General features: G+C 52.8%; 1 protein-coding gene across 7 annotated transcripts in view; it reads left to right on the forward strand.

Annotated features, from left to right (window-relative positions):
* The window catches only part of PSD2 (pleckstrin and Sec7 domain containing 2), a 56,571-nt gene that overhangs the window by 11,295 nt on the left and 31,040 nt on the right, over positions 1-14,236 (forward strand). For all 7 annotated transcript variants that reach the window (XM_045059883.1, XM_045059878.1, XM_045059880.1 and 4 more), the window contains 3 exons: positions 9,501-9,925; positions 13,003-13,476; positions 13,903-14,097. In XM_045059883.1, the coding sequence (XP_044915818.1) occupies positions 9,552-9,925; positions 13,003-13,476; positions 13,903-14,097 (1,043 nt within the window). In that variant the 5' untranslated portion in view covers positions 9,501-9,551. The remainder of the gene's footprint in view (positions 1-9,500; positions 9,926-13,002; positions 13,477-13,902; positions 14,098-14,236) is intronic.

Raw genomic sequence — 14,236 nt, forward strand, 5'->3', positions numbered from 1 at the left:
CCCCAACTCTGGTGAAATCCCAACACCCTGCACGCTCCACATGTGCACCTGTGAAGCCGAATGGGGCTGAGAAAAACCACTACGCCAACTGGTCTCACTTCAAGTTTAAAACTTTGAACTTTAGGTGTGTCCTTAGTGCTGTCCAGCAGTCCCACCATAGGTCCTGAGTCTATCCCCTCTCCCCCTACCTGCTGACTGTTTCACATTTCTACCCTCAGTTCTCTCTCTCAGCTGATGATACGGCTTTCTACTTCCTTGAGCAAATGGAAGCAATGAAAACTTTCTCAGACTCCCAGTGCTACAGTCACCCATCTGCCAGCTCCACACCCACCGCCTTGCCTTCCTCCTATCCCTGGGGGTGAAGTATTCCTGCTCCCGGTGAAGGCCACCCCTCTGCTTGTGCACTAGATCCTGTCCCCTTGTGCCTGCTTGAAGGTATCGCTCCGGCTAGTGTCCCCTCCTACGTTATGAGTTCCCCCTGTACTGGATCATTCCACCAGTGGATACTTGCTGTTGTTTCTCCTATCTTAAAAGGTGGCTCTCCTGTCTTCTCCATCCAGCTACCACTGCCTCTGTTTGCTCCCCTTCATAGAAGTACTCCCCAGAAGGGTTGTCTAGACTCATTGTCTCCTGGTTCTCGCTTCCCACGCTCTCTTGACTCCACTCCAGTTGGGCTTTCACCTCCTCCCACTAATCACTCAAGGTCACCACTGACCTCCAAGTTGCCACACTCAGTGGCCAAGTCTCGGTCCTCATCTGAAGCGTCTGACACATTCAGTGTCTCCCTCTTCTTGAAATATTCTCTTGGACTTCCAGGACATCCATTTTCCTGTTTTCTTCCCACTTTGTGGGTTGATCCTAATCCGTTTCTTTTTCCCCCTGCCCACCCATGGCTCATCCCTTGCACAGCATGGCTGGTCTTCTTCCTTTCCATTTACTCCTGTACTGATCTTGTCCAGACCTGTGGCTTTAAATACACCTGTCTACATGCTACCAGCTCCCACATTTATACCCTCAATTTCGGGCACTCTCCTGAGCTCCAGTAACCTTCTCAGCACTTCTCAACACTTCCAACTCAACTTGTCCAAAGCTGACCTCCTGATCTTCCTCCCCAAACCTGTTCCACCTGGTCTTCCCCATCCTTCCAGGTGCTCAGGGCCCAAGCACAGTCATTCCAGACTCCTCTTTGTCTCCTACCCCATGTACTGCTCATCAAGCGGTGAGGCTTTTACCAGCCATCAGATCTTCTGTCAGTGGGTTATGGCTGAATAGGAGGGACTAGCTCAGAAACGGGGACAGGGAGGCAATAGTGGGATGGTCCACTACAGCCCATTTCACACCAGCTGGTTTTGCAGCCTTCATCCAGCCTCAAGGAGACCACAACCTTTGTTAAGACCCTGTGCTGAAGTCCTAAAGCAGAAGCAGGATCGAGCAGGGGAAGGGGGGAGAGGGGGATTCAGCAAGGCTGAGGTTAAGTGGAGCTATAACATCAAGAGGTTGGGAAGGGGTGGGGAGAAAGTGACAGGGGAGGAGGCAGAGAAGGAGAGGGGCTTTAGGGAGATGGGGGGGCAGATAGAGAATGTGAGGATCTAGGGAGTATCGAGTAAATAAAACTTGGGCCCAGAAAAGGGAGGGTGAAATTTCTTGGTGCATCTCTCCTAGCTATCAAGCCCGACTGGGGGGCAGCTGCTCAGTGATTGACCCCTCAGATCTGCCCTCAGTCAGGCATGTGAGCTGAGGCAGGGTTGACTTGCACCTGATCAGTCTCTTGCAGCTCTTGGGGTTCAACTATCATTCTGCAGCCTCTTGAGTCAAATGGGGCTCAAGAAGCAGAATGAGTCCCAGGTACCCTGTGAAGCTCCAGGAAACAGAGCAGTGGCCAGTCACTTAACCAGAACAGCCTAGTCCCTTGCAGTCCCAGATAACTGAAGGCCCACCCTGTAGGGAAGCCAGCTGGAGGTAGAGTCCCCAGCCGTAAATGTGACTTGGGATTTGACGGCAGACATGAATTTCATCATGTTGAGGGCTCTCCAAACCAGCCAGCAGATATATGCAAATGCTGAGCAAAGGAGGGTGCCAAGTGGCTGGGGGATGGGGAGAGAAGCAAGCCAGGAGACATCAAGGAATGACCTTTGCAAAGCTGGGCCCAGGGGCCCTTGAAAGTCCCAGCAGGGTGTGGGGCGCATGCAGATAAGATGCAAATGTGCACCCAGCCCTGGGGACCTTTGACTGTCCAACCATGAGAAAGGGGAGACCTTCCAGATGCCCACAACCCAAGGCAAAGCTGGTTCCCCAGGGGCCAAACTGGGAGGAAGAAAACCAGGTGATGTTGGGCTCCCTAATGACCCTGAACTGGCACTAAGTGAAGGGCTTGGGCAACTTTTAAGGGAGGCCCAGGACCCTGGCCCTTGCCCTGCATATAGTATTGCCCTTGTGCCTTGAGATGGAAAGCTAGGAGGGAGCCTGGCCTGGGGCGGGAAAGTTGGTGGGGCCAGGACTGTAAGGTCTTCACTTGCCTCAGAAAAGGGTAGGGTGCTCTCTCTGGCCCACCTCCTGGGCCCTAAGGTTGGAGGCTTTCTCCTGCCCCACCCTCAGGCTGGCCCTCTGAAACCCTTGCCTCAGAAGCCGCTCTGACAGGCTGCCGAGGGAAAATGTCTGCAGGGCCCGCTGAGTGTCCTGTGCTGCTCTCAGGTGCCTTCTGTCTCCAGTGTGGGCAGCTTGCTCTTTCCCCTGTGGGCCTGAGAGAGGGTTCTGGGAAGCACTTGTGCCTGGCTCTGAGCACCTCAGCCTTGCCAGCTCCTTCAGTCCTCACTGCAGCCCTGTAAGGCAGATGCTGCCAGCACCCTGCATTTTATAGAGGAAAGTGCTGAGGCTCTGAGAGGTCACACAGCTGATGGGTAGCAGAGCTGGGATTTGCAGGCAGATCTTTCTGACTGTACAGTTAGGACACTGACCCACTGTCCTGGACTCCTACTCTGAGGCACCTGTTGCTGCATGAGATCCTCCAAGTTGGGAAGACCAAGTAGGTTTGGAGGGATTAGGGTCACTTTGAGGAATGGAAGCAGGGAAATTTCCAAGGCTCCTGGGTAGACATCACCTTCGTTTTGTCCTGGTTACATCCCCTGCCCCCAAGCAGTTGGGTCATTGAAGAGACACGTGACTGGGCTGATCTTTGCCAAGGGATGGTACTTAGAGCTCTGACCTCCGGACTCCTTAGCTGACAGAGGCTTGGGGAGAGCATGGTGAGCCTGGGGGACCAGGGACCCCACCCCCCCAAGGAGGGGTCTTCCTGTAAGCTTCCTGTTGCCCTTGCTGTCAGTGGCCCAGCAGGGTCTTGTGGAATCCTGGAGTGCCCAGGCCTGGGCTAACCCGGGCCCTGCGAATGTTATGGGCCACATGTGGCTGAAGTCTGTTCTGAGCACTTACTATACATCAGCCCCTAGGCATGTAAGGTCCTCATCTCCATCTCATCACCTGGGGAGACTGCCTCATGAGTGGCTGCCCAGGTCCCTTCGTTCAGTGTGTGTGTGGGCATGTATGTATGTGTTGAGAAATGCCCACACCCTATATTTCATTGATCACCTTATTTAACTGTTCCTGTGTGTATGTGCATGTGTGACTATCCCAGCCCATGTGCTAAAATCTGGATGAGCTAGGGAGTCATGTAGTAAGAGTTTGGGGAAAGGCAGTGGGATATTAGGGAGGTTTCCAGAGTGGGCTCCCAAGGGGCAAAGAATAGCTCTGAGATGAAAAGGTTTCCAGCTTTTTTTCTCCCTGGCAAGTAGGCCCTTCTGGGATGCTGAGTGTCCACTGTTGGAGGTGGGAGGTCTTTCAAGCCTATCCCATTTGGAGTTCATGCCCAGGGCATATGGATGGGCTTTAGGAGCACATGAGCCTCTTAAAAATACTCAAAATGTTGTGCACATATGTGAGTCTGTCTGGGTGGGATCCACAGCTCTGTCAAATGTTCAGAGAAGTCCAAGACTTGGAAATGGTTAGGAATCTCTTATGAACATGGGGAAATGAGGCCAGGGAAGGGTTTCATTTGTCTAAATTCCCCTAGCACATTAGAGGCAAAACCTTATTCCAGAATGATTTTCTCTGATTCTGTTCCCTTCTACACCTATCGTTCCTGGGCTCTAAGTACTCTTGGACATTCCACAGGCTCCTAGATTTTGCCTGTCCTGGGTAGTGCTCAGCACCATGGGTTCCCCACCTCAGCTCTGCCTCCTGTATCCCCCTTTCCACCAAATAGGCCTGTACTTTCCTATCTCCTGCCAAACCCACACAAGCCACCTGATGCTGCTGTATGTGGCTGTGGCCACTGTGAGTGTGGGTCCTCCCATCCTCCACCCTAACCTGGGTTGTCCCTTTCCTGCTCCTGGCTTCTCCCAAAGCAGAATAATTTCAAACCCAGCCACCCATTGATGTAGGTCTAACTGCCCTGAACCTAGCTCCTAGGCATGTAGGGTCCTCATCTCTGTCTCATCACCTGGGGAGACTGCCTCATGGGTGACTGCCCAGGTCCCTTCGTGTGTGTGTGTGCATGTGCATGTATGTATGTGCCCAGAAATGCCCACCATATGCTTGTTCACAGATATGCACACAGGCATCAGCACCCATGCATTATCCTTCAGTCTTATAGAACATGTTGGGCCCTGGAACCCTCCTTGTTGAGCCCCCTTCTCCAGACCTTTCCTTGGGCTTCCTACCGTCCCTGGCTTGGATCTCTGCGTGGAAACCACACAAGGTTATTCCATGCAGAATGCTAGCCTTGCCACTTTCTAGCTTTGTGGCCCTAAGCATGTTCCTCAACTTCTCTTAGCTTCTGCTTTTACAACAGTGATGTTGATAATCTCCAGGCTATTCACCAAACGTTTAAAACAGTGCCCGCTGTTTGCCAGGCATGGTGCTAGGCTCTGGGGCAGACAGTGAATGTGACATAGTCCCCACCCTCCTGAACTTACATCCTAGTGAGGGAGATGGGCAGGAAATAAGGAAACAAATAGAAAAAGGAGTTTCAGTTCTGTTAAGTGATGCTTAGCAGATAAAATGCTCTGTGGAGGAGTGTGAGAGGGCAGGGTGTTAAGAGAGGGCCTCTCTGAGGAGGCAGCATTGGAGTGGAGCCCTAAGTGACAGAAGAGGCAGTCATTTAGAGATCTAGGGAAAGAGCATTCTAGGCCAAGGGTACAGCTGGTGCAAAGGCCCTGAGGTGGGAATGAGCTCAGGGAGCAGAAAGAAGGCCAATGTGGCTGATGGCGTGGGGGATGGGGAGAGGGCAGTGAACCAGCAGAGACAAGGCCTTTTTAGGCCATGCTGAGGAGAATGAATTCTAATCGAAGGGCATTGGGAACTATTGGAGGGTTATGAGTGAGGGAGGGATATAATGTGATTTGTGTTTTCATAGCTCATTCCAGCTGCCATGGGTAAAGTGAGGAGTGAGATTGTTGTAGGTGCAGCTGAGACCCAGAAATTGGCTGGTTTGACATTTAGCCCTGGCCCAACCAGTGTTCCACTGACATCACGGGTCCACCTTAGTTGGAGCTCAAAAAGATGCTGCCAAGCCCAAGGTCATCTCAAGGGCAGTGAGGAGCAGGAGCCCCTGCTCGGAGTAGGGTCTGGTTTATGCTGAGTGAGAATGCAGGGGATCTAACTACTGCCAGCTTGGGATCAGTGCCCTGGGGCCCAGCTGTACTAACTCTCTTGCTCTTGCCAGCAGGGCTGGACATGGACAGGGTCACTGCTTTGGGTAGAGTCTCCTGGTTAAAGATTTGAGCCCTTAATCTTGTGGGAGGATCTCACGGAGGGCCTGGGAAACTGGGGGTTGGTTAATCCAGCACCTCCAGCCCATCTAGGCACAGAAGGAAGCTACTTTTGAGTTTTAGAGGCAGCTCCTCCACCGTGTGACCTTGGGCACATTCTCTCCTGGTTCTGTGCCTCAGTTTCCCCGTTTGTCAAATGTAGTGGTGGAAAGAGTGGACCATAGCTGACTTTTCCCTTGACCTCTGTAAGAGTTTGTTCTGCCTTGGATTTCTACTTTCTCAGCATTCATGACCTCAGGTACTCCTACCAGCCCTGGGGAAGGAGAGCAGAAGTGATGCTCCCATTCTGCAGATGGGTTCACAAAGGCCAGAGAGGATGATGTATCCCAGGGCACATGAAGGTTCAGAGTTAGGGCTTGGGGCATTGTTTGACATCTCTGACCTGAAGCCCCCCCCTTTATGTACCCCTCTCTTGGGTCAGAAAGAAGAGGGGGCTCCTGGCTTGGCTATTTCTGGGCTCAACTGGCCCTCAGCCCAGGCAGGGACTCTGGGCCCCCCGCCCAGAGTGGAGCTCAATGCTGTCCCTTGTCTGCCCACCCCCAGAAACCAAGGACACGGCCCAGTGCCCAGTGTTGGCAGAACCTCCACCCGGCTCCCAGCTGCAGGAGGACATGGCAGGGCAGGTAGGGCTGGAGCCAGCCTGAGGCAGCTGCTGGAAGTTGGGGGATGAGGTAGGGGCCTCCCAAGGAGTCCTTGATTTGTTCTTAACCTTGGCTTTGAGGCTGGTGTAAAATGAGCATCAGGTGAAGCTGCTTATGCTTTCAAGTCTCAGGCCTCCTGGGAGCTCAGACAGAGCCCTGACCACAGGGGAGGCACTCTGTCCTGCTGGGCTCAGCCTCCACGTGTGGGTGTGGGAGCGAGGCACCCTGGTGGAATTGGGTTGAAGCCCTGTGCCCCAGATCCAATGCACATCCAGGCCCCTGGGCTAGAAAGCAGGCCAGAGGACTAGAACTCAGGCAGCAAGCCAAAAGTCTCCACTCTCCCTCCTCTTTCCTTTAGAAATGCTCCCCCCACCCCCAAGAAGTCTCAGTTGAGGAGATGACCTCCTGTTCTCCCCCCTCTGAGTACACAACCAGAGGGAACAGATTGAAATAGCAACTGCAGCAGCAGGGATTTAGGGCAGACCAGAAAGAAACCCTCACTTAGTGCCGAGCCCCTTGGGGTCCCCAGCGTCCTAGGATCAGGGCCCAGATATTCTAGAGCCTAGATCTTCAGATTTGTTTTTTAAAATAAAATCTTAAGCTCATGAGGTCTTCAAAACTCTAGATTCTAGGAAGGAATGCTCAGGGTGGGTGGGCTGAGGCCCCAGACCGCTGTCTACCCCACTCAATAACAGATTCCTATATCTGGTCCCTGTAGATTCTGGTTTAGGAGGTTTGGGGGAGGGCTCATAAACTGTATTTTAACAAGTCCCTCCAGTGACACTTAGGACCAGGCAAGTATAGGCAATCTGGGTCTCACTTAAATCCTTTTTGCTATACTTAGAAGCTGTTCTGGTGCAGCCTCTCAGGCTGACAAGTCCCTCTCCTTCAGCCTCCCCTGAACCCTCAGGACCCCTTTTCAGAGGAGCCTGGGGTTGTTGGGGGGAAGTTGAAGCCTGAAGAAGGAAGGAAAGTGTGCCTGGGTGGCTCCATCGGTTAAGCGTCAGACTCTTGATCTCAGCTCAGGTCTTGATCTCAGGGTCATGAGTTCAAGCCCATCATTGGGCTCAGTGCTGGGCATGAAGTGTACTTAGAAAGAAAGAAAGAAAGAAAGAAAGAAAGAAAGAAAGAAAGAAAGAAAGAAAGAAAGAAAGAAAGAGAAGGAAAGGAAGGAAGGAAAGAAGGAAGAAAGAAAGAAAGAAAAAGAAAGAAAGAAGGAAGAAAGAAAGAAGAAAGAAAGAAAGAAAAGAAAGAAAGAAAGAAAGAGAAAAGAAAGAAAGAAAGAGAAAGAAAGAAAGAAAGAAAGAAAGAAAGAAAGAAAGAAAGAAAGAAAGAAAGAAAGAAAAGAAAGAAAGAGGTGCCTGGGTAGCTCAGTCAGTTGAACATCCAACTTCGACTCAGGTCATGATTTCAAAGTTGGTGGGTTTGAGCCCTTCGTTGAGCTCTGTGCTGACAGATCAGAGCCTGGAGCCTGTTTCAGATTCTGTGTCTCCCTCTCTCCCTGCCCCTCTCCCACTCGCTCACTCTTGCTCTCTCTCTCTCTCTTACACAAATAAATAAACATTAAAAAAAATTAAGGACAGAAAGAGAAAAAGAAAGAAGGAAGGAAGTCATTTGGAGGGGCTCGTGTGTATCTCCGATGACAAAGATCATGGGTGGGGTGGTGTGGGGTGATGCAGAAATAGCCTAGACTGGGTGGGGCCAGGGGCAGAGAGACAGTTGAGGGGGAGCCAGAACACAGCCCATTGCATCTGCCCTCTCATCTGGGATAAAATTGAGCAGGAAGCCTCTGGGAAATTGGGCTGGTTTTGGTCAGTTTAAAAAGGGGGCAGGGAAAGGGGTGTCTGGGTGGCTTAGTTGGTTAAGCGTCCAACTTCAGCTCAGGTCATGATCTTGTGGTTCGTGGGTTAGAGCCCTGCATTGGGCTCTGTGGCGACAGCTTGGAGCCTGGAGCCTGCTTTGGATTCTGCGTCTCCCTCTTTCTCTGCCCCTCCCCTACTCACACTCTGTCTCTTTCTCTCAAAAATAAACATTAAAAAAAATTTTTTTTTAAAAAGGGGGCAGGGATGGATATGGCAAGTGAAATGGGTCTTCTCATTTTAAGAGGAGTTACAAACCCAAAGCATGGCAGATAGGAGTGGGGCTGGCTTGGCTGATGCAGTGAGGAGGCCCCGACCTGGACCCATACAGATCACACAATGAGTTAGGCGGAGCAAGGCCAAGGTCCCCTTCTGGTACTCTCCCCAGAATGCCCCATAGCAGCCTCCTCTTAAGTCCCTTCTCAAGGCTGGGTGAGCTCTGGGGGGCTGGATGTGGAGGGGAACCCCAGGCCCCCACCTCTTTTCTCCTCTCACAGCCAGGGCTTTGGGCACTGAGCAACAAAAGCAGGCTTGCTCTAGGCCAGGGTCCTGGGTGGTGCCTCACCAGCCCAGCACCCTGGACAGCGCCTCACGCTGGGCCTCAGGTTGGTTTCTCTGGGTTGATGTCTGGTTCTGATAAAGCTGCACTTCTGTTGACTTCCTTGCCTCCTGTCTTAACTGTCCCTCTAAAGGCAGCCCCATCTCAGTTCCCTCCATTCACCACAAATTCGCTTTTGTCTGGCTCCTGGAGTCAGGGTGAGAACATGGAAAGAGGCAAGAGGGCTAACTGGTGTCAGCCTGGAGTTTTCGTCTACATCACATACCAGCTGGAAAGGAAGAGGGTTTCCAGAGATCTTGGACCCTTCCCTCATTCCTCCCAACCTGGATCTTTCTCAGAGAGCTTTGGTGGGTTCTTGTGGGCACAACAGAGACATCAAAGAAGTAACAGGGAAGGCAGGACTGTGGCACACAAGATGGCCGGGGGTCAGGGGAGAGGTGAGCGGGGCTGGCCCAAAGAGGCTACAGTCTGAACCCATACTCCAGCCAGGAGGTCCTGAGATCTTCTCAGCCATCCTCTTGTCCCCAGGCAGGCTACTTGGCACTGGTTTTGCTTGTCTTTAGACCCCCCAGCACCTGTCCTGTCTGACTTACCTTTTCATTTCTCTATCTGCCTCCAGGTCTAGTGGAGTCCCAGGAGCAGTCAGCACAGGGTGGAAGTAGTGGCTGCCATGGATGAGGATAAGCTTCCATCTGTACTACCTGGGGAAGGTGGTGCCGCCTGGGACCCCAGCTTGGAGTCTGAGGAAGAACTAGGGGCCGAGAATGGAATGGCACAGAGTCAGGACCTGAACAGTAGCTACAATAGCCCAGGGCATGAGATAAGGGGCACTCTGGTGGACACCGAGGAGCCTGCACAGGGCCCGAACGTGGCCCTCCGTGGCCTCAGCCTTGGCCTTTCCCTCACCAATGGCCTAGTCCTGGGGCCAGACTCAAACATTCTGGAAGATTCTACACAGTCCAGGCCCTGGAGGGCTGGTGGGCTGGCAGAGGGGGACGATGCTTCCAGGAATCTATGTCTGGACACTGAGGACCCTCAGCTGGGGTAAGTTGGTGTCTTGGGTTGGGGACTTGCTGCATTTGGCCACTCCAATGCCATATGGCTTGGGCCTAGCCACTTAGCCTCTCTGGTTTTTGTTTTTCTCCTCCATAAAATGGGAATTACATCTCCTTGTTTTGCCCGGCTTCTGGGTGTTTTGGAAGGCTGGAGCCATTAGATTTCAAAGACTAGCAGGCCTGTTGTGCTCTCTACCCACAGCCCCCCAAACCATCATGGGCTCTTTCTATGTGGGGTCGGAGGGCCACACTCCCTCCTTCCCAGGCTTTGCAGTAGAGTTCCAAAATGCTTTGATGCAGAAGGTCATCTGGTCCAGCCTTCTGCTTCCTGGAGGTGAAGATCTCCCAATTCTGCAACTGACCTCAGAAGAGTAGGCTTCATGGGTTAATCCCTGACAGCTACCCCACCCCCTGCTTGAGTGCCATCCGGAGGTTCTACCAAGAATCTCACTTCAGTTCTACTAACTGGAGTTACACTCCATTTCTATTATCTTCAGCAGGAAGCAGAGAGACCTACATGTCTTGGAGGTACTAGTTGGACAAGGAGGGTGGGAAAGGGACAGGGGAATGTCCTGAGAAAAGAAAGTATATAGAAGTCTTAGTGTGCACAGCTGCAGGCCCTGGCCTGGATGAGCCAGTGTGCATGGGTGGCATGCCTCGTGGTCTGGCCTGTGCATTATTGTGTGCATAGGAATGTGTGAACATGCTGATGTGCATGGGTCTTTGTGGTCGTGTGTTTGTGTGTGGGGGTTTGAGTGTGCCTGGCCTGTGCATTTGTGGGCACTTGGGTCTGCATGTGTCAGGGCTGAGTGTGGCTAGCTCTGTGGATAGGAATGTGAGTTTATGGGGTTGGGTGCCTGTGTGTACCAAATATGCTGTGGCTATGAGTGTTTCCATCCAGACAGGTCCTAGGGCAGCCACCTGCCTGGCCGTGGGGTGCAGGCAGGGGTCTGGGGCTTCTTGGAGCCTACGGCTTGTGTTTAGGTGGCATATTTATTTGGGATGGCTGAAATTGGGGGTAGATGGAAGTTTGGAGGTTGGGCTAATAGTCTTCAGGCCTCTGTCAGAACCACCTCTCAGGTCTGCTCAGATGCATGAGAAGGTGGGAGATAGTGGGATGGGGGAGACCATTCATGGCTCTGACAATGAGATGAGAGCCCCCCACTCCCACCACCAAGGGCAAGGATCTGTATTACTCAGGTATCTCTGGGACCTAGCATAGGCCTAGCCAAAGTGTCTCTGCTGGGAAGATTTTGAGTGTCTGCTCTGGTGACCAGGGCAGTGACCCTTTTCATCTGTCTCTTCCTCCTGGAATTCAGTAGAGGCAACCACACCAGTGCACTGTCACACTTCCTGCCATATTTTAGATTTCTGCCGTCCTCCCCAGTTCCTTCTCCAGCAAGAGAAGGCTTAATGAGACTGTGGTCTCAGAGCCTGCTGGAACTGGGGCAGGAGAAAGCTGGCTGTGACTCCAGCTTTTTCTCTCAGGTTGGTATGCTTCCCCAGGGAACACACTAGGACCACATCTTAGATCTGGGGTTTAAGGAGGTGTTTGAGGGGTGGGGGTATCTCCCAGTCCACCTACAGCTCGGTGTCTCCCAGGCAGCAGGTGGTGGGGGAGAAGCAGGGTGCAGCTAATCCTCAGGGGCGGTGAGGGATGCACTTCCTTGCAAATGGTGGGTTTCAATTTATCTGAAATGGGCCTCCTCAGCCTGCTTCTTTCTTTGTCTGTGTCTTTTCCTCTTCCTGTCTCTGTGCTTCTGTCTCTATTTTTGTCTCTCTTACTGTCTCTCTTACTCTGTTTGTCATGCTTTGTATCTCTTTTCTCAGACATTTGTCTCCCTTATTTCTCTGTCTCTTTTATCTTGTCTCTCTTTTGTCTCATCTCTCTTGGTCTCGCTCTTTGTCAGTCTTTCCTCTTCCTTACCTGTCCTTTCTACTTACCTGTGCTTCTTCCCAGTGGATAAGAATCTTCCCAGGATACCTTGGTTTAGCTCTGTGTGATACTCTATTCTAGATGCTGGGGATACATCAGTGAATAGAACCTACAAAAATTCCTGCTATCATGGAGCGTATGATCTAGTGGGTAGATAGATAATGAATCATAAAAATAATAATTATATAGTATGTAGGAAGGGGGTAAGTGCTTTGGAAAACCATGAAGTAGGAAAAAAGGGTAAGGTGTTTGGGGGCAGGTCTCAGTTCTAAATGGGGTGCTCAGGGCGTATCTCATTGAGAAGGGGACAAAGAAAGAGGGCTTCAGCTTGAGGGGAGAGCACTGTGGGCAGAGAAACAGCCAGTGCAAAGACCTCTTCCAGGGATGGGACAGGGCCCTGCAATGGCTTAGGCAGCGTCTTAAGCCACAGGGCTGACTAACATTTGTTTGTTCACCCAGTGCACCATTCAGTAGGGTTAATAAGCACATATTATGTGCTGGGTGTTCCTTGGCCTTGTGGGGGGTGGGACTGGGGAACAGATGGTAAACAGGGGAACAAACAATACGACAGACATGCTGATGGGGGCTGGGAGGAAGTGAGGAGATAACTGAGGGTTGAGAATAAAGAGAGGGGCCAGAGTGGTGGGTGGTGTGGACCTGCCTTCCTCAGTCTCCCTGAGGAGGTGACATTAAGGCAAGGCCTGAGAGCTATAATGTAGTTGGCCAAACTGAGAACTTTCAAGCAAAATTTTGACCCAGAGTTACTCTAGTTTGGTAGGGGGATGCCCATGCGTTCTGGAAAGCCTGGAGGCAGCAGGCCCTGTGCCACCGTGGAGGAAGAGGCCTCCCATTCATTCATTCATTCATTCATTCAGACAAGTGATGTCTACTGTAAGCCAGGTCCAGGCAGGCACTGGGTGGGACCACGCCTGTCCTTTTCACTGCCAAACCCTCGTACCCAGTCCAGGACCTGACACCTAGTGCTCAGTAAGTATTGGCTGAAAGAATAAACAGGAAACAATCCATGTCTGCTCCTGTCCCCGGGGAGTTCCCAGACAGATTGGTGCAGTCCTAGCACCTGTAACGGGGGACACCGCAGGAGGATGGTGACTGGTCATTGCATCCCACAGGTCGGGTGGCCCTGGAGAGCCAGATGTGCGGGATGGCTTCAGTGCCACATTCGAGAAGATCGTGGAGTCTGAGCTGCTGCGGGGCACCCAGTACAGCAGCCTCGACTCCCTGGACGTGCTGAGCCTCACGGATGAGAGTGACAGCTGTGTCAGCTTCGAGGCCCCCCTGACACCCCTCATCCAGCAGCGGGCCCGTGATAGCCCTGAGCCAGGGGCTGGCTTAGGCAATGGGGACATGGGGCCTGAGGGAGACATGGGAGCAGCTGGTGGTGATGGGGATCTGGGCAGCCCCCTGCGGCGCTCCATCTCCTGCAGCCGATCAGAGAACGTCCTGAGCCGCCTGTCTCTAACCGCTGTGCCCAATGGCTTCCATGAAGATGGACCCCCGGGTCCAGGTGGGGAGGAGGAGGAGGAGGAGGAGGAGGAGGAGGAGGAAGAGGAGGAGGACACAGACAAGTTGCTGAACTCAGCCAGGTGAGGCAGGACCCAGGCTGGGAACTGGGAGAACCATTGAGCAGATGGGGAAACTGAGATCCAGAGCAGGCAAAGCAAGTTAGGGCAACCCAGTGCACCCAGAGAGAACAAGGTCTCTCTGAGGTATCGTGTCCTTCTTCTGCACCCAGACTTCCCATCCTGGTCCTGAGGTTCCATGCTGCTCTTCTAGGCCTCTCTGGCCTTGGTGGGGCCAGGGAAGTATGCTGTGGGTCGTGTAGCTTCTAGTCATCTCACTGAGGGGCTCTTCTAAATGACTTGATTCTTCCTGATGCACTGGAGCTTCTTTCCCTGCTCTGGCTCCTGCGTGGGTTTTCCAAGGCCTGGGGAGACCTTCCAGCCTCCACCTGGGGCTTCTGACCCTGGGCCTCTGACCCCTTTTCTCCTGTCCCCACCTTCCCTGTGCAGTGACCCCAGCTTAAAGGATGGCTTTTCAGACTCGGACTCAGAGCTGAGCAGCTCGGAGGGGCTGGAGCCTGGCAGCACAGACCCACTGGCCAATGGGTGCCAGGGGGTCAGTGAAGCTGCTCGCCGGCTGGCCCGCCGCCTCTACCACCTTGAGGGCTTCCAGCGCTGTGACGTCGCCCGGCAGCTAGGCAAGAAGTGAGTCTGTCTCCCGTACCCCCCCTCCCCAGGCAAATCCAGCGTCCTCTCAGCCTGAAAGGGGTGTGGGTGACTTCAGTGAGGGGTGCCTGGTGTTGGGGGGCTCCCAGTAGTCCCCAGGAGCTCCTCCTCCTGCCAC

This window comes from Felis catus, chromosome A1 (assembly GCF_018350175.1).
Source record: "Felis catus isolate Fca126 chromosome A1, F.catus_Fca126_mat1.0, whole genome shotgun sequence".
NCBI lineage: Eukaryota > Metazoa > Chordata > Mammalia > Carnivora > Felidae > Felis > Felis catus.